The sequence below is a fragment of the Mytilus trossulus genome, chromosome 14, assembly GCF_036588685.1.
Source record: "Mytilus trossulus isolate FHL-02 chromosome 14, PNRI_Mtr1.1.1.hap1, whole genome shotgun sequence".
NCBI lineage: Eukaryota > Metazoa > Mollusca > Bivalvia > Mytilida > Mytilidae > Mytilus > Mytilus trossulus.
Window position 1 is genome coordinate 35,665,656 of NC_086386.1, and position 24,876 is coordinate 35,690,531.

At 29.6% G+C, this 24,876-nt stretch overlaps 2 protein-coding genes across 5 annotated transcripts in view; one reads left to right on the plus strand and one right to left on the minus strand.

Moving 5' to 3' along the window:
- LOC134697335 (E3 ubiquitin-protein ligase SH3RF3-like) overlaps positions 1–6,106 on the minus strand; it is a 23,268-nt gene extending 17,162 nt beyond the window's left edge. The window contains exons 1-4 of one of the 2 annotated variants that reach the window (XM_063559543.1): positions 5,279–6,106; positions 3,992–4,050; positions 3,185–3,299; positions 2,889–2,990 (exon numbers count right to left, since the gene is read on the minus strand). In XM_063559543.1, the coding sequence (XP_063415613.1) occupies positions 2,889–2,990; positions 3,185–3,299; positions 3,992–4,050; positions 5,279–5,602 (600 nt within the window). In that variant the 5' untranslated portion in view covers positions 5,603–6,106. The remainder of the gene's footprint in view (positions 1–2,888; positions 2,991–3,184; positions 3,300–3,991; positions 4,051–5,278) is intronic. The other variant, XM_063559542.1, reaches the window with a different exon arrangement.
- On the plus strand, positions 5,398–23,147 carry LOC134697336 (FHF complex subunit HOOK-interacting protein 1A-like). 3 transcript variants are annotated; one of them, XM_063559544.1, is made up of 9 exons: positions 5,398–5,510; positions 8,430–9,252; positions 9,971–10,129; positions 10,514–10,600; positions 12,510–12,557; positions 15,585–15,752; positions 16,090–16,172; positions 16,695–16,856; positions 23,025–23,147. In XM_063559544.1, coding segments are annotated over exons 1-9 (1,635 nt in total). In that variant the 5' UTR covers positions 5,398–5,508; the 3' UTR covers positions 23,128–23,147. The 3 variants fall into 3 exon arrangements, with proteins under 3 accessions (XP_063415614.1, XP_063415615.1, XP_063415617.1); XM_063559547.1 differs by lacking the exon at positions 5,398–5,510 and adding an exon at positions 6,114–6,311; XM_063559545.1 differs by lacking the exon at positions 12,510–12,557.
- The last annotated feature ends 1,729 nt before the right edge of the window (positions 23,148–24,876 follow it).

The window sequence follows — 24,876 nt, forward strand, 5'->3', positions numbered from 1 at the left end:
GAAAATAAATATTCAATTAAAAGACTCATTTGCTCTTTTTCCCCAAAATAAACCAGATGCTCCGCAGGGCGTAGCCTTATACGACCCCAGAGGTTGAACCCTGAACGGTTGGGGCAAGTATGGACACAACATTCAAGCTGGATTCTGCTCTAAATTTGGATTGTGATTTAATAGTTGACACAGCATAGGTTTCTGACACAGAATAAATGTGTTCTAATGAACTTAAAATTTTTGTTTTCTCTTAAGAGCAATTCACTATGCTGTTGAATATTAATCCTCTCAAAAAAATGTTTGAAGAAATTTTCTTTTTATTTATGAAATTTCAAATGAGAAAAATTGAACCCAATTTTTTAATCACATCCCCCTTTCCCTTATTCCAAAACTAATCTCAATTAAAATATTCTAATGGAGTTTGCAACAATAACTACTCATTTAAATACATCATAAAATATTAAGATGTAAAAAAAAACTGCTTGTTATCACTGAATGGTAAAGATTATTTAAATTTATCAGTTGGTAGTAAAAAGTGAATATACATTGTATATTGTATATAACAAAGATTTAAGTTGATTCTGGACAAAGAAAGATAACTCCAATTAAAAAAAATTCTTGCAATAAGATATTTCTTGCTTACTATTCTGGACAAAGAAAGATAACTCTAATTAAAAAAAAAAATTGCTATTTCACAATATTGTGAAATTAGATATTTCTTGCCATTGCACAATACTGTGCAATTAAAAAGACTTGCTATTGCACAATACTTAATATAATAATTTTAGATCCTGATTTGGACCAACTTGAAAACTGGGCCCATAATCAAAAATCAAAGTACATGTTTGGATTCAGCATATCAAAGAGGCCCAAGAATTTAATTTTTGTTAATATCAAACTTAGTTTAATTTTGGACCCTTTGGACCTTAATGTAGGCCAATTTGAAAACGGGACCAAAAATGAAGAATCTACATACACAGTTAGATTAGGAATATCAAAGAACCCCATTTATTCAATTTTTGATGAAATCAAATAAAGTTTAATTTTGGACCCAGATTTGGACCAACTTGAAAACTGGGCCAATAATCAAGAATCTAAGTACATTTTTAGATTCAACATATCAAAGAACCCCATTTATTCATTTTTTGTCAAAATCAAACTAAGTTTAATTTTGGACCCTTTGGACCTTAATGTAGACCAATTTGAAAACATGACCAAAAGTTAAAAATCTACATACACAGTTAGATTCGGCATATCAAAGAACCCCAATTATTCAATTTTGATGAAATCAAACAAAGTTTAATTTTGGACCCTTTGGGCCCCTTTTTCTTAACTGTTGGGACCAAAACTTCCAAAATCAATACCAACCTTTCTTTTGTGGTCATAAACATTGTGTTTAAATTTCATTGATTTCTATTTACTTAAACTAAAGTTATTGTGCAAAAACCAAGAATAATGCTTATTTGTGCCCTTTTTTGGCCCCTAATTCCTAAACTGTTGAAACCAAAACTCCCAAAATCAATCCCAACCTTTCTTTTGTGGTCATAAACATTGTGTTTAAATTTCATTGATTTCTATTTACTTAAACTAAAGTTATTGTGCAAAAACCAAGAATAATGCTTATTTGTGCCCTTTTTTGGCCCCTAATTCCTAAACTGTTGAAACCAAAACTCCCAAAATCAATCCCAACCTTTCTTTTGTGGTCATAAACCTTGTGTCAAAATTTCATAGATTTCTATAAACTTAAACTAAAGTTATAGTGCGAAAACCAAGAAAATGCTTAATTGGGCCCTTTTTGGCCCCTAATTCCTAAAATGTTGGGACCAAAACTCCCAAAATCAATACCAACCTTCCTTTTATGGTCATAAACCTTGTGTTAAAATTTCATAGATTTCTATTCACTTTTACTAAAGTTAGAGTGCGAAAACTAAAAGTATTCGGACAACGACGACGACGCCAACGTGATAGCAATATACGACGAAATTTTTTTCAAAATTTGTGGTCGTATAAAAAGTCATTTTGAAACCTGTAAAGCAAGTACCAGGATTTGAATCATAAAATATAGATGGCAAAATAATAATATGCCAAATGAAGAAGACCAATGTTATTGGTAATTCTTGTAAATCTTTTTTATGAATCAATTGAAGAAGGTCTTGAAGTAAACTATCAATATGGAATAAGGCAATGAAAATAGTGTTATGACTTGTAGTCATTACTTTGACAATCTGTTTGGACATGTGTATGGTGAACAAGTCTATTTTTTTCATTTCTAGAAGGCATTACACCAAATATCACATCCAATAATAATACTTGTAAAGGAATCATAATTATGCCAGGTTATCATATATAGAGCACCTCACTGTAAGTTCAAATTGCACCAACATGACCAACATTTGTCTTTGATATATTTCATCCATATCATTGATATGCACCTGTCTTCAATTTTATCCTGCAATCAGCCATCTATTGTACACATAACAGGTATACAAATAATTTTTTGCTTTATTTGTACATGTACTAATAAAGTCTCCTGTTACCCCACTTCATGTTGAGCAGTGGTTATGGGGATTTTTTCTTTTTGTGAACCAGTTCATTTTGGGTGTCCTCCTCGTGTTCCTCGTTTAAACTGTTGATTTCTTTGAACCACTAGAGACAATGATTACATTTGACAACAAAAGTTTTGAGTGTTGGGTGTAAATTTCAGGATAAAAACAATAAATGTACATTGTCAGAAAATATAAGATTTATTTGTACTAGCTACGAAACAGGAGAAAAGAGCAGTGGATCATTGATATGCACCTGTCTTCAATTGTATGGGTCTGAAATACCACCTACCGGTATTCCACTTTTACACAATGATGAAGGTATATTTAACATTGAAATACAACTGTACTTACCTTTTTAAAGAACAGACAATCTTTCTTATCACTTTCATCTTTCATTTCAAAGTCATATAAAGTCTTGCATTGGGGAACATTGGATGTGAGTTGTACAAGAACCTGCAAAGTAAATTTTATAATAAAGTGTATTTTATACCAGTTTGAGAAAAATATCCTTAAGTTGTGTACAAATTATCTAAAACCATATACTGAAGAAATAAAAAAATTTGCAACTGTAAAGCATTAAGGTTCCTTCTGTGAATGGGAGGATCCTCTTTATAAAAAGCATGCACAATTTTTCTTTCTTAATATACCTGTACATATGAAGCAGGAAAAACACCATGGTGTGAGTTGAATTCTCCATGAAACCAATTGTCATCAACCTGTTTCTTTAGGATAATAATATCACCTTTCCTGAATGACAAGTCACTGAAAAGAACAAAATATAAAATTTGAAAGACAGAAGACTTCTAGCTTTATTTTTTTTTACAGTGTTACCTAAATGTCAAAGTAAAATGACCTGACATATGTAACAATTCTACTAAGTTCAAGTCATCTGAGTTTTAGAGTAAAAATAAGATTTATAACCTGTTTTAATAAAGTAAGTTTTATCATGTTTATTGTCAACATCATACTTAATTTTGAAAGTATATTTATATTCTAAAATAGTAAAATCAGTAAATTGAATAAATTATTTCTTTTAATAAAAGATGTGGACATAAAACAGATTTCTACTCTTTACATAAAAATGTAGTATATATATATATATTATAACATCATTTACATGATTAAAATTTTTCTTTTGTTGATATCTGTGGCAGTTTCAGTTTTCACCAATTTATTTTAAATACTTCAATATATTTTTTAATTGACTGAAACTTTATATTTATAAATGAAATCTTACATGTCTTATTTTCTGCTTCAGCATTTTTAATATTTGTTTGTCATCATCCCTCAACTGTTAAGGACTGTAATTTCAAAAATGAATTTCTTTTTCAGATTTTCAATTCATCAAACAAAATGAATTTTATAATTATAGTATTGATATATATATTCAACATTTAAGAACACTTCAAAACTCTGCCACTAATGCCAACCCTTAATCCAACTGCTATACTTACTTAGAATCTTTTCCTTCGTAATTGTACAATGCTTTAGCACATGGCAGCTTTCCAACAGACTGAAATCATAGATATTTATGTAAATGTTAATGTAGACACTTTATAAATACAGTTTCACAATGTATGCAATTGGCAGCAGGTTAAAATATGGTAAATTTCAAAATAAAACAAATATATTTACTTGCTTTTATGGTGAACCTTGATTTTGAACTTTAAGTTACAACATACATTGTAGTTTATACAGTCAAATAATTTGATGAGACAGTTTAATTCATTCTTTAGTTTTTAATTCTATTTTCTGAAGGGAGGTAAAAAGTTAGCATGGGACACTTATATTCTTATATTTCTTCAATTTTATTAAATTGTAAATACAAAATAGTACTTTTTTTCTATAATATGTAGAATTTAGTTTAAAATTAAATATGGTTGAACAGGTCAAAAACAGGACATATTTATTATTTATTTAAAAAAGTTGTATTTTTTTCTTACAATTTTAAAAAATATTTGTTTTTAAAACAACTATTATAAGTATATCAGTCAGAGTGTTTATATTGTTCAAGGTATTAAGATAAGTTGTAACATTAATCATTGTATGGCTTTAGATATCAATCAGTCTTTATTATTTCTTAATTGCCAGAAATCATCAACTTAATTACTTATGTCAACAACTATAATTAGCATTTGAAATCTCAGGTAATTATCATGTAATCAACAATAATTGGTGTTTGCCTTCTTATAATGTATAACTCCAAGTTTATATCATTCATGTCATTGGCACATATACATTGTAATCTACAAATACCCTGAATAACCCATATCTAAATATTTTTTTTAACATGGTTTAAACATGAACATGGACTAATTTAGTAGGTTTTCAATCAATTTTTATTTATGTATTTGTTCATTCACTACTGAATTTCCAAACAAATGTGTTGTGATTTTTTCTGTCTATTGACAAGCATTCAATTATCTGCAGGTCTAAACAAGTACTCTGCAGTGTTATAAACATGATTAAAAAAAACAGGATATTTTTTATGGCATGTATGGTGGATTATTATAAGTCTTGTAAAGATTAATAACTTCCTTGTCTTTTGTACAGCTGATTGTCATGATTGTACCTGAAGGGATATGATTTTTAATCCATCTATTAGATATATAAAATCCTACATGAAGTTGAACACCAATTGCAATAGAAGGGACTAAAAGAATTTACAAGAGTTTTCATTTTAATTTATGTACAATGTATTTTGTCCTTCACATTAATGACTGGTGATCTATTCTTAATACCTGTTTCGAATGTCTGTCAGTTGCTGAACCAGGAGACAATTCATCATTTGTGTATCTGCCTGGAGATCTTGATCTTTCTGTACATGTTTTAGTTTTAATACCTTCAAGCAGTCTTATCAAAAGAATATTTGAAGGAAGCTCTTCAACTCTAATTTCTACAAGATATCTACATTCAGGACAGCGGAGTTCTCCTTTTGTGCTGACAATTTCTTCAAGACATCTTCTACAAAATGTATGTTGGCAAGGAAGAACCTTGCTTGTATGGTCAAGTCTGTCCAGACAGACTGAACATTCAAGGAGTTCATTCAAAGATTGCTCATCCATTAGAACTAACCATTTTGCAACTGTATCACATATTATTTTAAATAATTGTCTTTTAATTCACTTTACGAAACATTCGTGTTTCACTTACATCAGTTTGTTAATGGTATTTGCCAGTTATAATGTTTTTTCATGTGCCCGTCTGCACGTTTGAGATTCAGGTATACGATTTTTTGCAGAAACAGGTCTTTAATTATTTATTACGTAGAAAGAAAAGTTATCAAAAAACAAGGAAAACATAATAAACTCATAATGTCAATATAATAAATCTGGAAGAGGAAAACTTTTCACTGTTTTGTGAGTTCGTATTGTTGTTTTTTTCACTGTAAACTTTGGAGGCCATTTTGAATTTGACCGGAAGTTGTCACAGAAAAATAATTTTGGGGTTTTTGCGTAAATTAAAGGTTAAATATGCATTTCATTCATATTTTTTGACATTTGTTGTCTGTTTGTTTTGTTAGATACAAGTATTTACGACTATAATGTTCTGCAAAATGATATTGTTTACTAAAACGAAGTTCACTTCCGGTTCTCCGACCTTCACCTGTATTATGGACACATCCAAGATGAAGTGACAAGCCCACTTTCAAGCTGTCAAACATCTTCCATATCTCGATATAGATTAGTGATGACTGAAAATGAATTTCTTTAACATTATTGCTTATTGAATACAATCAAATATTGAAATAATCCTGTAGACATATAGTTAAAAGTAAGGAAGTATCCACATTTTATGAACATTTACAATGTCAATAGTTGCAAAGTTTATATTCATCAGCTCACAGACCCTAGTAATCCATACTCATAATTTAGCAGAATCCAGATATTGTTCTTCAAACATATATGCTCTTAGAATATTTGGTTGTAATGGTTATCTCTCAACTTACATGAATGAAATACTGCATAAATTTGTAATTGTAAATAAATGGATACAAGCTAGACTTACATGAATGAAATACTGCATAAATTTGTAATTGTAAATAAATGGATACAAGCTAGGTGAATCGGTATTAGTTTTGTCATTCCCAATACACAATTGCTCCACATATTTTTCCGTTCATTTCCACCCTATTTTCTTTCAAACTCTGGTTGAACAATAAGATGTTTTTATCAAAATATTTTGAAATTGAGAATGGAAATGGGGAATGTGTCAAAGAGACAACAACCCAACCATAGAGCCGACAGCAGCTGAAGGCCACCAATGGGTCTTGAATGTAGGAAGAACTCCCGCACATGGAGGCGCCTGGCCCCCAAAACAACATGCATACCAGTATTCCATGAAATAGTTAATTCAGCACCAATTCAAAGTTATTTCAGCCCCAATTTAATTCATTTCAGTACTCAGTTTAGCACCTTTAGAAGTAGTTAAATTGGCAAAGTATCTTATTTAATTTATTTTAAACTGACCTTTAGCATGATTTGAGGGATGTGGATGCTGATGTTGTTAGTCATGTTAGTTCAGTTCATTTAACACCAAGAATACACATTTAAAAAAAATATATACACATACTTGTAATGTATGTTTATTGAGGATATATTTTTTTTCTTTAAACATATTTTTATGATATATGTATTAATTTTTAGTTTTCTCTCTTTTTGAATACTTGCAAATGACTAAATTTATCATTGTTTATAACCTACATGTATATCAAGCAAAACAAGTAACATGTTTAGAAAGAGAATTGGTTATCTAACTAAAAACAGTTTTTTTTTCGGGAACACCCTATCCCCAGACATATGATGCAATTGTAAACATTGTTAAACCATTCTTAATTTGCAGGGGTGTTGAAAAATATGTCTAATAGGTCATAAGTTTCAACCAATTGCAAATTCATTTGAGTGTGATAACAATGTTGAAAATATTTTTTTCTCCATCCCTGCCAAACATGCCAAATTATGAAGTGACTTATCTATTTATGTTATTTGTCAAAAACTCTTGACTAGTGATTTATCTTCTATGTAAATTGTTATGTATTGCTAAGTATAACATTATTGAGGTAGAAGGCATCTGTTTAGATTAGCATTTTATTCTACACTAAAATAATCAAGCAAGTTAGTTTTATTATATATCGCGACAACTGTGGTAGGTAGTGGTCCAGGTGGTGCCATATGGTTTTCGTCACTTTGAGGTTACAGTTCATTAGATAACAATTCACAGTAACTTTAATAGTTTATATTGTCAATTTCAATTAGACATAACATAAATGATGTACTTGAATATTCTCATACATATTTAAATGAATTTAATATTTTATTAACTCAAAAATATACTTGTCAATTAATTGTTAAATTGAAATCAAAGACATTTGATAGAAGTAAAATTATTTTCATTAATTAATTCCCTGAAATGAAATCTGATTTAATTTTGTCTAATTTCTTTAACAGTGAAACTACAAATCCATGAACTACAAAATGTACTATAATACTTAAAAAAATTTAAAAAAACATTTCCCTTTTACAGTTCTAGTATAGTTTCATTTTCATGATAATCATGTGATTATATTATCACTTATATTACTTGATTGCAACTCAAGGGCTGTGGCAAAATACAAGTAAAGTAATCTGATCCCTTCAATTCTCAGGCTTCAAATATTCAGCAGAACATGTAATGGGATACACACACATACATGTACTTATAATAATTTTACATGCACCAATATAAGAATTTTTACAAGAGCTACACAATATATAGATATAGAGGTGTGCATGAAAGAAAATATTATACATTGTACATAATACAAAATAAAAAAAAAAAGCCATAGCATTATAAAACGGAATGAGGCAGAATATTTAAGAAAGGATATCTTAATTTTTTAATATTTAATTTCAGGTTCCAGTGCGACAATTATATTCTGCCATGTTGCAATGAATTTGAAAGCAAAATGTCTTGGTTTAAAAGAGGAAGAAACGATTCAAAACTTTCCAGTAAGTCTGGTAGCAGTGATAGCTTGCTTGATGGTCGCCCACGATCAGAAACAGACCCGCATACATGCTTGGAAGTTTTCAAAAACCACTGGAGTCAAGCTGTTGGTATTATAAACAAGGGTCAGATACAAGATAAAGGGCAACAGGCAATTGATGAGGTTGATACTGTCTTTCAGAACTTTGAGCAGATGTTGACACTACTAGAAAATGAGGAAGGTCTGGACGACAATGGTCAAGGAATGCCAGGACCTATACTTCATTACTTGTTAGAGAATCAGATATTTGAGAAAGTATCTGTATGGTGTCAAAGTCAAACAGAACAGACAGACAAAATTATATTGGAACAGTTACGACTTTATGAACAATTGATTAGTCAGTCCCATCAAATTCTTTTAATTCATAAAGCTGTAATTCAACCTTTATTAAGACTTTTATCGTTTTGTGAAGAGACTCAAAACTCTGCCGAAATTGAAGTTAGACTTGTTCTCGTTTTGCATCAAATTTGTGTGTGCATATCACAACAAACTTTAATTTTAGAAAGCTTCTTCAACACAAATGCTAACCATGGACCAGCACGTTTCCTGATTTTTTCATTGTTGATACCATTTATTCATAGAGAAAGAAGGATTGGGCAGCAAGCTAGGGATGCTTTATTATTGATTATGTCCCTTTCATCAAAACATCCTCATATTGGGCAGTACATAGCAGAACACTCAGACTTTTGTCCTGTAAGTCTATTATACAAATATGAAACAGAATATATTTAAAGGTTATATTAAGATATGAAGACCAGGTTTAAACTATTGTTATACTAATTTGTAAGAAAATGTCCATTTTGTTGCAAATCTAGAATGATTAAGGTAAAGGAAAATCCAATATAATACAAGTACAAATGTAATTGAGAAAATACTTAAAAAGAAATCTACAAAAGCATATTGAAGTGAATTTTCATTTTCAACAAAAAGACATTTCATGATGCTCTCACTGTACAGATACAATTAGTACTTGTAACATTGTAGATTCAAACGGCATGGGAGAGATCAGTTGGGAATTTTTCTGACAGATAATCACAGCTTTTTCAAATTTCCTGCAGTATCCTATTGTGGATTTGAAAAAAATGTATTTTTGTACTGAAGTTTTACAATGATTATATAACAAACAACTAAAATTATACAGAATGGAGCTAGGGAAAATTTAGTTGGTAAATATTAATGTAAATTTGTATTTTGAGAATTAACACATTCATACTCAATACAACATTTAAAATTGAGAATGGAAATGGGGAATGTATCAAAGAGACAACCCGATCATAGAAAAAACAACAGCGGAAGGTCACCATTATTTCATTGTGTACAAAACATTGTGAAAGAATTATACATTTTACAATCGATATATAATACAATATTTTTGTAAAATTGTAGAATGTTTTGATTTATTTTGTGTTAGGTATTAGCTACTGGTTTAAGTGGATTGTATTCGTCATTGCCAAGAAAGCTACCAAACACGTCAGAGGATTGGTCATGTATCACTCAGAAAGACATAACAGTAACTCCAGAACTACAGATGTTCCTTAACTCATTAGAATTCTGTAATGCAGTAGTACAGGTTTGTTACACATAAAGAATAAAGATACCATAATACACGAGTTATAGTGTTGGAATCTGTTTCTCTAATGCTTTTTATCGTTCTTTTTCAAAGATTTTCAGAAACTTGTGTTCTTTATATGCGACGTCATCAGGCATTGTCGCCTTTTTTCATGACGTCACAATAAGAAAATTCAGAAGAAAACAAAACATTTAGACGACACAATCAAATTTCGACTAATCATTTGCCGAGAACAGATTTTTCACTAGTGAGGAGAAATATTTTTCTCACACCGCTCAGAAAGAAATTTTTAAACACATTTCAATGGGGATATCCAAGAACTTTTACAACACTTAAGATAAATTTTTACCTGAGTTTTATCATGTGATGGTTTTGTTGTTTTAGATCTCTGACCCTCAAGTTAGATGTCAGTTGATACAGTATATATATGATGGATTCCTGGTACCTGTGTTAGGACCTGCATTACACCAGGTAGGTATTAACACATGGTGTAGATTTATCACTTTGTAGATGCTTGTGTATTTGTTGTGATACATTACTTTTATTTTATAAAATGCGTGATTATAGCCAGGATTTCTTCAAAGATGGTTTGTTCTTTAAACTTGTGATGTCTTGTTGTGACTTTCATCAGTTGAGTTTGTCTTTAAGACATATTTAAAATTAAGTTGAATATTATTACCTTTTCTTGTTGCATCATCAGTGAATTAGTTAGTTGACATGTTTTGCACATGAAAATCAGTATCATACATAGTTTTAAAACCATCTGATGACATATTTAGATAAAACCAAAAAGTTTATTTTCTCTTAATGTTTACAATTGATTTATTAAATTTTCTTTTATTATTTGATAAAATATAAATTTCTGTAAAGTTTTTATGTAAAAGACAAATAATTTTACTTGGAACAACACAAAGTTCTATCAACGCAAAAGTAAATATGCCCTTAATCTATGAACAATTTTACTCATAAAAAAAATTGGAAGCTTCAGATTTGTTATACAAAATGAAAAAGGATGAACAATTGTGGAAAATTTACACTAAGATAGACCTTGTCGATCTTTTTTTTTTTTAATGGGGTAGGGGATTAAGTCCCCTAAATAGCCCAAAATTGTAGAGTAACTTCCTAAAAATAAGTCCATATGTAGTAATCTTTTAATTGATGCCATTTGATGACTTTTTTAATGTATTACATTCACATAGTTATTTTATATTCACTGTTGTAAAATTTACAACTGTTGTGTTTTTATACATTAAAATAAGTAACTGTAAATTCAGAAATGTATGCACACATTTATTACAGTGATTGTTGAAAAACTGATAAATATGTCAGATTATGAATTGTAATTTCATGAAAAATTGCAAATAAATTATGCAATCAAAACATTTCTTTTTTGCAAAACCTATCCTCTTTATTTTTTTTGCAATAATAATTAGATTGCAAAATATTCTGAATTTACAGTGTATATTTTTAACATAATATTAACACTTTTAAATTTTCATATAACACATATATTATTTGTTATATGACAGATAAGCAAATAATTAGCACATTTATTTGAAATATAACTGTTCAATGTACTAAGTTATCACTTGACGCAAAGCGGCAGAGGTCCAATTTTGGGATGTTTGCTAGTATTAAACAGTTTAAGTGATCTGTGAAGCTTGTTTCATTACATTTAAAAAGAAAAAGTATATGCATTTTCCTTTTGATAAAAAAACAAAAACATGATAAATTGATAAATTGACAAATACACTTCTTATTTTCACTACTTCCCTTGCTTTTTAGGGGCTTGTTGGTATTAAGTCTTGTATTTAAGTATATTGAAAGGTACAAGAATAAAAATGTAAAGAAATGTTACTTGAACTATTCTTCATTATTTATTGGTCATCAGTTTTAAAAGATTTAGACCTATATTTAAAAAAAAATATGGATTAAGTTCTTATCAAAATACATATTAGCTGCTTTGATGAGAGAAAATGATTTAAACCATAATATCCACACCCAAAAAATAAATTTATCAATCGAGTAATGAAAGTTGATAAACATACATTCTAAGACAAGATTCTACAGTAATTGGGTGTGTGTCAAAATATTATAGCTCAATGGAAAATATTTTTTGTGAAAATTTCTCTTCTTATTTTTATCAAACTTAGTAATACATGTAATACATTACATTTAGATTGCATGAAATACTCTTTCTCTACAATTAATTAAAGTCAAAGTATATTTAATTTAAAAAGAAAGAGGTAAATGAAACACAGATGTAAAATTTAATCTGTTGTCTGATATCAATTATATTAAAATTACAAATAAACCCAACAGTAAACCAGTAAATATGATAGTTACTTCCCTTTGTTTAATAGTTATTTCCCTTTGTTAGGATGTATCAGGACTTCCACTACCTCTGCTAGATTCACCAATGTTTTTGGTTAGTTAAGTATATCTGTTGTATTTGCTAGTTCGTGTTTAATAGGTGCCTGTTTTTGCTTTTTTAAAAGTTGGTTATGTGCATTTTTATTTTTATGTACTGTGCATTTTTCAATCTACCCTTTTAGGTTTGTAATTTCTTTGTTCCTTCTTTTTTTTTTGGTTTCACATGTAGTTACTGCAGCTATACAAGAAAAATTGAAAACGGTTGCAAGCCTTAGTTTCTCTGCTTGAAAGTTGCACCAATGGTGACTGCATATGTAAATTACTATTTGAATATGTAGTATTATGTTATAATGATGCATACTATATATTGTATGGCTATTTTTATTTTTACAAAATAACATAGTAAAATGTTTATTCCAGGCATGTAAGAATCTAACACCCTATTATTTTCTCTTTACTATAATAATTTCTAATAATCAGATGTTGTGAAAGACTTTGTTTTTGTATTAGGCTATTTTTTCACATTAATTGGTTTGATGATTTATTACCAATTAAGGGAGGTAAGGTATACATCAACTAGACAGCAACCCAATAAAAAAAACCAGAAGCCAGATTATAGTCAACAAAGAGTCTTCAACAGAAAGAAATGTCTTATTTGTTTTTCTTTTTGTTAAATTGTTTACATAGATAGTACATATTAAATGGTATCGTGGTAGTATGCTGGAGGTCTTGGGTTGGATCCCCAGCTATGTCAATTTGAAGTCTTGAAAATTAGTATAATATACTAAGTTAGCCTGTGAAAAAGCATGTTAGAAATCATTGTCAATCTATTACATACAGTACAAGTTTCATATTCATATCACTACTTTATATTTTCATGGAGAATATGCTGCTTGACATACGAACGCAAGGCCATCCATTTTTTGAATTTTGAACCAAAATATGATTTTTTTTAATTGATTTTTTTATACAGTAATTGGCCCTTACATAAAAGAAAAAGCGAGACTAAGCGATCCTACACTCCGTCGTCGTCGGCGGCGGAGTCCACAAATATTCACTCTGTGGTTAAAGTTTTTGAAATTTTAATAACTTTCTTAAACTGTACTGGATTTCTACCAAACTTGGACAGAAGCTTGTTTATGATCATTATATAGTATCCAGAAGTAAAGTTTGTAAAAATAAAATTCCATTTTTTCCGTATTTTACTTGTAAATGGACTTAGTTTTTTCTGCGGGGAAACATTACATTCACTCTGTGGTTAAAGTTTTTAGAATTTTAATAACTTTCTTAAACTATCCTTGGTTTGTACCAAACTTGGACAGTTGCTTGTTTATGATCATAAGATAGTATCCAGAGGCAAAATTTATAAAAATAATAAATCCATTTATTCCGTATTTTACCTTTAAATGGACTTAGTTTTTCTGCAGGGAAACATTACATTCACTCTGTGGTAAAAGTTTTTAAAATTTGAATAACTTTCTTAAACTATCCTGGGTTAATTTGTACCAAACTTGGACAGGAGCTTATTTATGATCATAAGTTAGTAAATTTTGTATAAAGATAACTTCATTTTTTCTGTATTTTACTTTTAAATTGACTTAGATTTTCTTCCAGTTAACATTACATACAGTCTGCAGTTATAGTTTTCAACACCTTCTTACAATCATAGGATAGCATCAAGAGGAATATTTTTATTGATTTTTTGCCTCATTTTTGTTGAGCCTGCGATTTACAGCAAAAGTAGGCGAGACACTGGGTTCGGGGAACCCTTACACATTTTTTATATCTTTAAATTTTGTTCTTCTTCTTTTTCTAAATTAACAATTTGCTTTTATTACATTAAAATATTTTTTTATGTCAATCACTTATTTTACTAGCAGAGGTACATCTTTAACCAGTCAGTAAGATTTGTGAAAAAATGACTGAATGAAAGAATATTTTTGTTTGTTGTATCTTGTTTATCTTTTCATGTTTTTTTCAGTTGCTGCAAAATTATTATATTGAATGTTAGTATGGAAGTTACGTGATATTTGTAATGATTTATTTTGAACAAATTATTGTACATAACTGAGGCCTGCCTTTTGATTGCTGTAATTTAAAATGATCTTCAGGAAATGTTAGACATTATGTATTGATTTGATTTTTATGGTTTATGCATAATACATTGCTTATTTGCTTGAGATGCTTGTTTTGGGAATGAATTCCTACCCTTAAAACATTTTGAGAATGAATTCTGTTCTAGGCATGCATAACTCATTATTCTGTAAACATTACTTGTTGTTCATACTGTAACATACAGTGTTTGTGTATTGTCTTTTTTAAAATAACATGTTATAAAGAAGATCTAAAAAAAAAAATAAAAGAGTGTATTGCTAGGCCCAAAAATGTGGGTTTGATTTAAAACAGAAGTTGTTAAAATTAAGATTTTTGTTTATACATTTCTGATGAGGGTAATAGACATGTATTGAAACTTGTCCACTTTTAAGTTTTTAACCTTAACATAGCTTGGTGTTAACAGCAGGACTTCATTGTTTATAGACCTGTAACAATTTATGAAGATTTTCTTGACTTCTAGTGATTGTGTCTAAAGAAATAGGTTACATTTTTGGCTTTGAGTTCCATTTTCCTATACAATATAATTTTGAATAATGCCAATTAAAATACTACGGGTATTTCTGCTGATTTTGAATAATCTTTGTAAGGATAATTTTAAAAATAATAAATAAGAATATACATTTATTCTAGATCTTCTTTGGATAAAAAACAAGTTTTGTTGGTGGAAACATATTACAGTGAGCAGAAAAATGAGGTTTTTGGCCACATAAAATTATAAACAAAGCATTTAAGATTATTTTACATTACTTTTTATAATGCTAGGATAGGATTGGTAAAAGAAAAGAATAATTATTAAATTAAAGTAATATAGTAATTTTCTCTGTATAATTTGTTCTTACAGAAACTGCATGTAATTATGCAAGGCAGATAAGATATCTGTAACATTAAACTTATAGGATTAAAATACATGTTTATGAGTATTAACCTTTTCTTGTGTATGATAATAATGTAATTCTCTCTTTTTTAGAATTCTAGAGAGGAAGTAATAGCAGCTACAGCGTATCTAGAATTGTTCCTCAGGAAGATCACAGAGCCGGCCTTAACTAGAGCTTTTATACGCTTTATACTGACAGAACAGAATGATGAGATTATTATCTTAGACTCACTCACAACAAGGATTAATAGTAGTTCTAGAGTAAGTGGGACAAACAAATGGAGTATCATAATATTTCATGACCTTTTTCATTACGTTTTATTATTGATTTATTACATGGTAACAACAATATTAGCTAACAGAAGTGTATTTGACCTATGATTAAGACTGTTTCTCATATACACATAGAAGCAAAGTCAATATTATTTTGTTTTACATAAAACAAAGATTAAATCTATCTATTGGTATAAGATATTCACCATGTGCATATTAGTTTTGAATTATCCATATGATATTTTCATTTGTAGCTTGTTGAATTAAAGATTTACTGTTTAAACATAAACCTGAGAAATGCCTCATGTATCTTATTTACTTTCAGTTACTATGCTCAGCCTCCTTGTCGTTATTCAAAACCTTGGTAGATTTAAATTGTGAAGATGTAATGTTTGAAATTATATTCAAGTAAGTTTTATATTCATTTTTTATGCAACAGTCAACAGATATCTCAAGATCTTTTTGGAATAAAATGAAGTAAACTAGCAAAGCAATGAGAATACCCAAACAAAGATGTATTTACACTGCTGTTTTATTGCAGTGCTTCTTAAAAACCACTGTAAGGCCTTTGACTATGAATTTTACATTCAGAGAATAAAAATCACCTGTTCCAAATGACATTTATAAGAAACTGAAATAACGAAATTTGTCTTGTATTGTGAGTGGAACAAGTTAAAAAATGTTCTAGACTTTTGTTATGACTTTCAAGTATAGAATAAGAACATAATTTCCAGTTTGTCATTACAGATACCTTTTATACATAAACAGGATAGGATATCAGGATCTTTTAAATGCATTATACAAGGCCATGAGACTGTAATAATGTACAAGTGAAACACAAATTCCTTCATCTAAGAACATAAAAAAGACCTTTAAATAACCAATATGCTGTACTTGTATTTTAAATGATGATGATTCATTGATTTTTAGGCATCTTATTCCATGTTCACATGTTATGGTCAGTCAGAGAAGAGCTGTCAAAGATTTAGATTTGTACAGTAAAAGTTCAGAAAGATTCCTGTCCCTCCGTCCAAGTTGTTTGGTGACTGGTTCCCAAGATATTCATAAGATACCAGATATTGATACTGACAGGTAATTTATTAACACAGCTGCTTAAATTTTAATATTTGACACACCTGCTTTTATTTTAGCAGAAAACAGCTTATATTTACATTGGTTAAGGGACTTTCTGTTTTGATTTTTCATTTGAGTATAGTATTTTTGTTATTTTACTTCATAGAATGTATATATTCAAGTGTCCTTGTTAAATATTAAATTATTACTGTAAACCAACTTATTTTCGCGAGCGATTTATTTTTGCGACTTTCGCGAGTAGAAAAATAACGCGAAAATAAATCGTCGTGAATATATAAACCTTGTATCTTTCCTTATTAAACTTCGTCAAGTAAACTAGAAAATCGCGAAATTAAATAGCCGCAAAGTGGTCAAGAAAGGGTAAAACACGAAATAAAGTATCCGCGAAAATAAGTTGGTTTACAGTATTACTACCTATGATATCTCATAGATATTTTTCTGATAAAACTACAAAAAGTTGTAATCCTTTGTTTTTAAAATGATAACAATAATAATTGAGAAACTTCTTTTTTAAAAAGATTTGTGAAGCTCAATTTTATATGAATTTGGTTAAATATACTTACCATGAAATTACATTTATATATATAGAATATGTTTGCTTTCACAACATGTTCTCATCGCAATTACCTAGGTGATTAAAAATTACATCCATGAGATGTACTCACCTACGTCATAGTTCACCTGTGTTACATACACTAGCTTTAGTTTTAATTTTTGCGTTCAAGAGAACGCATGTTTCTCGTCGGCAAGGATTTTTAACAGTTTACTGTTAAAATCCTTATGTTTTATAAAGACATTATTTGTTTTTGGAATATCGGTATACGATTAATTTAATGTGAATCAGAATACAGCGCTTCTGCCAAGTTTCTGATATGCACGTTTTCGTCATTTTTACAGCTTACGAGTCTGGAAATATGACGACATAGAAAATGACCTTTGTTTAGCCGCCATTTTCAAACATTAAATCGGGTCCGAGGAAAAGCAGAATTTAGCTGTCAAAATCGGACATGTTACGTGAGTGCTACGTTTTTAAAAAGATATATATTTAAACGGATGTTTATTTCTTTTTTCACGCTCAGGTGACCGGATTTTCACTGCATTAGAGCAATGCTACGAAACGGGTCGAGTGTAAAGTTTGGATAAAGTCGATTGTTTACAATTTGCAGTCTGTACATGAGACTGTGTAAACACATCGCTATATTAAAATCAGAATAGGAATTTTGACCAGATCTGATTGTTTTTCATGTGGAAAACGTCCGTATGGGAGCGTATACCACTATTGTCACTAGAACCTCAATTGGTTTAGTCGATTGTTTACAATTTGCAGTCTGTTACGTGTACGCCTGGTTCACGAGACTGTGTAAACACATAACTATATTAAAATCAGAATAGGTATTTTGACCAGATCTGATTATTTTAATGTGGAAAACGTCCGTATGGGAGCGTATACCACTATTGTGACTAGAACCTCAATTGGTTTAATAAATTTTAATCAGAAAAGGGAATCTGCCTATTTCTGATTGTTTTTATTTGGAAAACGTTCCATACAGGGAGCGTAGACCAACAGTGATACTGTTTTAACAGTTAATAAATACATAACAATCAGAATAGGGATTTTGCCCACAACTGATGATGTTATTTGGTTAACCTTCCATTCAGGGAACATGAACCATATTTATTGAAAATAAAACGTGCTCAATGGATCACTATAGAATTTAAAAAATAGAATAGGGATTATGTCCAAGTCTATTTGATTAATGTTGACATGTTTCATACAGGAAACATAGGAACTAGAACAACATGCATGATTTAGAATCTGTAAGTTTCATTCATTCTAATAAAATACAGATTTGATATCTTACATAAAATTAAATCATAACTATTTATTGATTGCACATTGATATTTATGGAGCATAGAATTGCACGTGGATGATTGTTGCAAATAAAATAAATTAGAATCAGACTAGTGAATTTAAGTCCAGGTCTATCTGACTTTTCTAGACATCCTTCCAACCAGGGAACATTATGTCTACTTTTATTATATTTTAAAACAACACAAGCATAGCTAATATTTGGTTGCACATTGTTTTTTGTGATGAACCAACAGTTTAGTCAATTAACATATTTGCTCATATTGATAATATATTGAACAAGTGTCTGGAAATAGTCAAGACAGATATTAAAGACACTAAAATAATACATTGTTATCTAGTACAATACAAATGTGATTGCAGTTCAAACTTTAAGCATACCAATACATACTTCTTTTAAATATGTCCAGTTTAAATCAGGACAGTAATTCTTAGAAGCCTGAAATATTTTTCCAGAACAGCAAATTGCTGTAAATATTAATATTTTTTTTTACTGATAAATAATTCTCCAATGCTCTAACAGACATGGAGACAGTAAGAATGGAGCACTGTTCTAAATACAGTTGATCGCTTGTGACAACTCTTTTTACTAATATTAAATTTCATGGTCAGTTTACTTATGACAAGAAGAAAATGAATATTATAAGTATAAACTGCTATAACCAATTGTTTATTTTTTGTCGGCAGTAAGAAAACAAAGGCTTTTATATGTTTTTTATGTAAACATTAGAATGTCTATTGAATAAAGAGTTTAGGGGATGCCATGATGCATTTCACAAAGACTCATTCAAGGTAATGGCTTGTATATTGATTACATAATTCAGAGTGTACATTGCCAATGCATATAATATAATATGTACTAATTCTGTTTTGTTTTGAGTACACAAAAAAGAGGTGATAACGTAAGACTTAAGAGACTATCTTACCCTCACTATATGGGAATCACTGTCAAATTATACATATATCTTCCAATCATGAAAGCAAAAGGAGTTTGGATGCTCTTTTAAAGATAGAAAATTATGCCTTAATTTACATCTAAGGTTTTCTAAGCAATGCCAACAGATGGGCAAATTTCTGCTATAAGGATTCATTCATTGGGTCTGTTTTATTCTTAATGTGAGATTGGTAGAACCCAACAGTTTATGCAATGGCTTCACATTGTTTTTCCTAGTGTTAAATATTGGTTCAGAATTCTGAAGTATAGAGGACTCAAATATGCTGATTTATAGAAACAAGATTATCATTAATTTAGATCTTGTACAAAAATTAGTAAAATATTGGTAAATAAATAAATAAGATTTAAAGCATTGTGGATGCAGGATTTATTTAAAATGCTAGACATCATCAGGTCTAGGAAATTGAAGTAGTTCTCAAGATTTGAAACTATCTATTATACAGCTCTTTATATAAACCTTTATTTAGTCAGTCTTTACGAGATGCAGTAAAAAAGAAGAGGTTTTTTTTGGAGTAACACATGATGTACCAATATAAACATATAATATATATACTTTTCAATTGGTTCTCAAATTTTAGCACCAGTGTAGAAGCAGTTAATTTAACAGCAAAATATAGGAAAAGCAATTTATTCAAAAGACTGATTAATAGTTAGCAAATAGCTTTCAATAGTCTAAGAATAGTACATGGAAGTAAAATATAGTATGATAATTCCATGATTATATCAAATCAAATGTGAGACATTTTCTTAATATTATACCTAAATATTAAAATGTCACTGTTTATTTTTATTTTTGCTCATTATAAGCATAAAGTAACAAAAATCTAGTCTGGTCAAAGTCAAGTTGTGTATTATCTACATGCAGGAAGGTTTTCCGATTGCATGTGATTTTAATCTCGGAATTGATGGTAATTATTCACTTTTCAATTTCCATATTACCAGCCAGAATAATATACATTGTAGATATATAGCATAGAGTTAGTATCTCATACAAGAATATGCTACACAAAATTGAAATGTGTTTATTTTAAACAATTACTTTGAATTTTGATTCAATATTGTTTTGAAAGATGTGATTATTTAAATCACATTAATTTTGTTTTTGCCAAATTTGGGGACAAATGCAAATTTCTTCTGAGTGACTAAGTTAACCAAATGATATACCAAAAGCTGTTTGGTTGATATATATTGAATCATATCAGAATGTATAGGATTCAGATGAGGTGAACCAAGACAGAAATAAAATGAGCATTTTTGATAGTGAAACCATTTCTGAAATAACTTAGAACACTTAAGAATACTGCAAGTTAGTACAAGTGTTTTCCATATTGCCAAACAAGTGTTTTTCTTTAAATACAACTATAGAACTATATTTGACAAGTTGCATTTTAGTATTTCTGATAGCGAAATAATTTCTGAAATTAATATAAACAATTGTCAAGAGCAACATACAAGAGTTGTTCATTATGTCAAATTTTTGTTTCCTTAAATTTGGAACTATACTGATGATGGCAAGATATTCTAGAAAGTTAACCGTTGTGAAATGTTAATTAGAAATATCAAAACATTTTATTTTAGACAGATTTTTCATAGCTGGAGAAAATCATCTGTTAGCATTCTTTTTGGATTTATAAGGACAACAATCATGGCTTTAATTCAGCTCAACATCCAAATATTCTGTGGAAGTAGTATATCAATGGAAACATTTATACTGAAACTTTTCCACTGATTTGTCCATTTCTGTATTTTTACACTTGAGTAGTCCAATACAAAACTAAAATATTGTTCATGGTTGAAATGGTAGCCCCCTAGACATTGTATTCAAAGGTTCTATCACTCATACATGTAGAAATTTTATCAGATTTTTAAAATTTAGTCAGTTTAGAGAATTGTCATTATACAATATGACAATAGTACAAGACTTCTCTTGATGAAAATATTTTATTCTAAATCTATAAAATATTAAAAGTAGTATATCTAGCAGAGAAGCAAATTTTCAGGGACTATAACTTTAAAAAAAAAAAAAGTTTAAAGATTAATCCAGATTTAGCATAATCATGAAACAACATTGGTTTGAGTCTTTAATAAACTTTGATTGTATTAAGGACACCTATTTAAAAAGTATATTTTAATTGATTATAATTCTTTAATTAAGTAGAAAAGAATTTATTTCGAAAGATGTGATATTGATCAGGTTATCAAAAGACGACAGCAATCATATATTATATGTTATTATATTAATATAGAGAAAACAATGGAAAGGTAATAATGTTTCCAAATAAACTTAAGTTTCAAAGTGGAATTAATGAAATTAAGGTTGGATTAGTTCTTGTCGATTTGTACAAGCAACAAGAACAACCTATTCAGAAATAAATGCTTATTTACTGTTGCATCAATATTACAACACATTTAGCTCATAATGAAGGAGCTTTAATATAATTATTTCTATACTGACCTGCAGATTATTTATCTATCAGATATAGAAAGATGGGGTATAAATATACATGTGAGTGCCATTGAGACAACTCTACATCAAGTCTATTAATTTTGCATACTTGTATTTATACAATCTGCAAAGTTTGCCATTGATATACATATAGTTATGCAGCATAGCTTCATTGTATAATAAATTCAGTAATTTCGGTTTTTACTAATATCCGTATTTTACAAAATTTAATGGAGTTACTTTAAAAAATTTCACATAATTTTTTATATGTTGAAATTGTATGTGTGTGAGAGAATTTATCCTCCACCAAATGAAATACTGCTTGTTAATCAGTAAATATTCTATATATATAAATGTAATTTCATGGTAAGTATATTTAACCAAATTCATATAAAATGGTAATTTTTGAAATCTCAAGAAGAGATTTTATATGAATTTATAGGGTTAAATATACTTACCACAATCCACCACCACCCCTGGAATAAATTCAGTTTTTTGTTCACTTAATTGAAATTATTCAATTAAACGACAAATTAAAACTAAAGCTAGTGTATGTAACACAGGTGAACTATGAGGTAGGTGAGTACATCTCATGGATGTAATTTTTAATCACCTAGGTAATTGCGATGAGAACATGTTGTGAAAGCAAACATATTCTATATATATAAATGTAATTTCATGGTAAGTATATTTAACCCTATAAATTCATATAAAATCTCTTCTTGAGATTTCAAAAATTACCATTTTCATTTTATTTAAAAATGAATAGCAACATAAAAAAGACAAGTGATTGAGTTTAAAGAATAACAATTTCTAGACAATTATTATTAGAAAGTGCTTGAATGAAATGCTATGAATGTTGCTTTACGTGTAGCATTGGTGTTTTAATTTAGATCAAACAACCTTAAAATAACTGTAAATAGGCCAAAAAGAGGTCTCAGCAGTTTTCTACTTGCTCGGAAACAAGAACTGGAGCATCAAAAAGTCAGGTACTGATTGCTTTTAGAAGTCTGTCAGCTGTGCTTTAGCAACAACTGTGATCTGTCCTTTCTATACATGTATATTTTATAAAAAATCTTTACACTTTTAACTTTCGCTAGAATATATCTAGCAATTATAAGGTTAATAGTATTTCATACTGCTTGGTGAAAAGGTCATCTTGTTTAAGTAAAAAAATATGATTCATTGATGTTGAAACATCAGCAAGGTATACCATAGTTGAATCTACACAAACTAAATGCATATTTAATTGAAGACAGTATCTTGAATGATGTGGTGAAGTTTGCAGTCATAAATTTGATACTTAATTAATAAAATAACTAATGAATAGATTTATTTTAATTATCCACAAATGTAAAAAAATTATGGATCAAGACATCCATATATAGTTAATCAATGTTTATTTGGGTTAAAATAAGTTTGCCCAGAATACTGACATGAATGTTGAGACAAACATAATGCATTGTTTGACCTTGGTATGATGTTATCACATTGTTTAACCTTGGTAGGGTGTTATCACATTGTTTGACCCTTGGTAGGATGACGTTTTCACATTGTTTGACCTTGGTAGGATGTTATCACATTGTTTGACCTTGGTTGGATGTTATCACATTGTTTGACCTTTGTAGGATGTTATCACATTGTTTGACCTTGGTAGGATGTTATCACATTGTTTGACCTTGGTATGATGTTACAGCAATGTTTGACCTTGGTAGGATGTTATAGCATTGTTTGAGCTTGGTAGGATGCTATAGCATTGTTTGACCTTGGTAGGATGTTATAGCATTGTTTGACCTTGGTAGGATTTATTAGCATTGTTTGACCTTGGTAGGATCCTTTAGCATTGTTTGACCTTGAAAGGATTCAATAGCATTGTTTGACCTTGATAGGATGTTACAGCATTGTTTAACCTTGGTAGGATCCTATAGCATTGTTTGACCTTGGTAGGACCCTATAGCATTGTATGACCTTGGTAGGATGCTATAGCATTGTTTGACCTTGGTAGGATGATATAGCATTGTTTGACCTTGGTAGGATCTTATAGCATTGTTTGACCTTGGTAGGATGTTATAGCATTGTTTGACCTTGGTAGGATGTTGTAGCATTGTTTGACCTTGGTTGGATTTTATAGCATTGTTCGCCCTTGGTATGATGCTATAGCATTGTTTGACCTTGGTAGGATTTAATAGCATTGTTTGACCTTGGTAGGATGCTATAGCATTAGTTTAGTTTAAACCTATTTATTTATAGTGGATTTTGAAACAAGTTTTGCAACTTATATTAATCCCTTTCCACTTTGCAGGTGCGAGTGCTGCCTTGTAGCGGCATTAGCCTACTCTTTTTCGAAATCTACAAGGGTGTCTTTAACGTGCAAGAGATATGGCTCTCTCTTAACACGGGTCAGCCATTTATCGTCCCCTTCCGACGGACTATCATCATTTCCTCAAGACCATACTCACAAATGGTGTCAAGGGAGAGCTGAAAATTGAGTTCCTGAAATTTTCACCCCGAACGGGAATCGAACCAGGAACCTTTGTGTTAGTAGTCCGATGCACTATCCACTACACCACGGCTCTCGATCTGCTATAGCATTGTTTGACCTTGGTAGGATTCAATAGCATTGTTTGACTTTGATAGGATATTACAGCATTGTTTGACCTTGGGAAGGACATTAAACTCAGTTGAATTTCTTATCAGAGATATATGTCTCATTGAACTTTGAAATTAAGTACTATTTTAGCACTG

Excerpts from the sequence above, each read along its gene's own strand:
- LOC134697336 (XM_063559544.1), top strand. Across the intron at positions 9,253-9,970 it reads AACACTCAGACTTTTGTCCT|GTATTAGCTACTGGTTTAAG; the intron begins GTAAGTCTATTA and ends ATTTTGTGTTAG. Across the intron at positions 10,601-12,509 it reads TAGGACCTGCATTACACCAG|GATGTATCAGGACTTCCACT; the intron begins GTAGGTATTAAC and ends TCCCTTTGTTAG.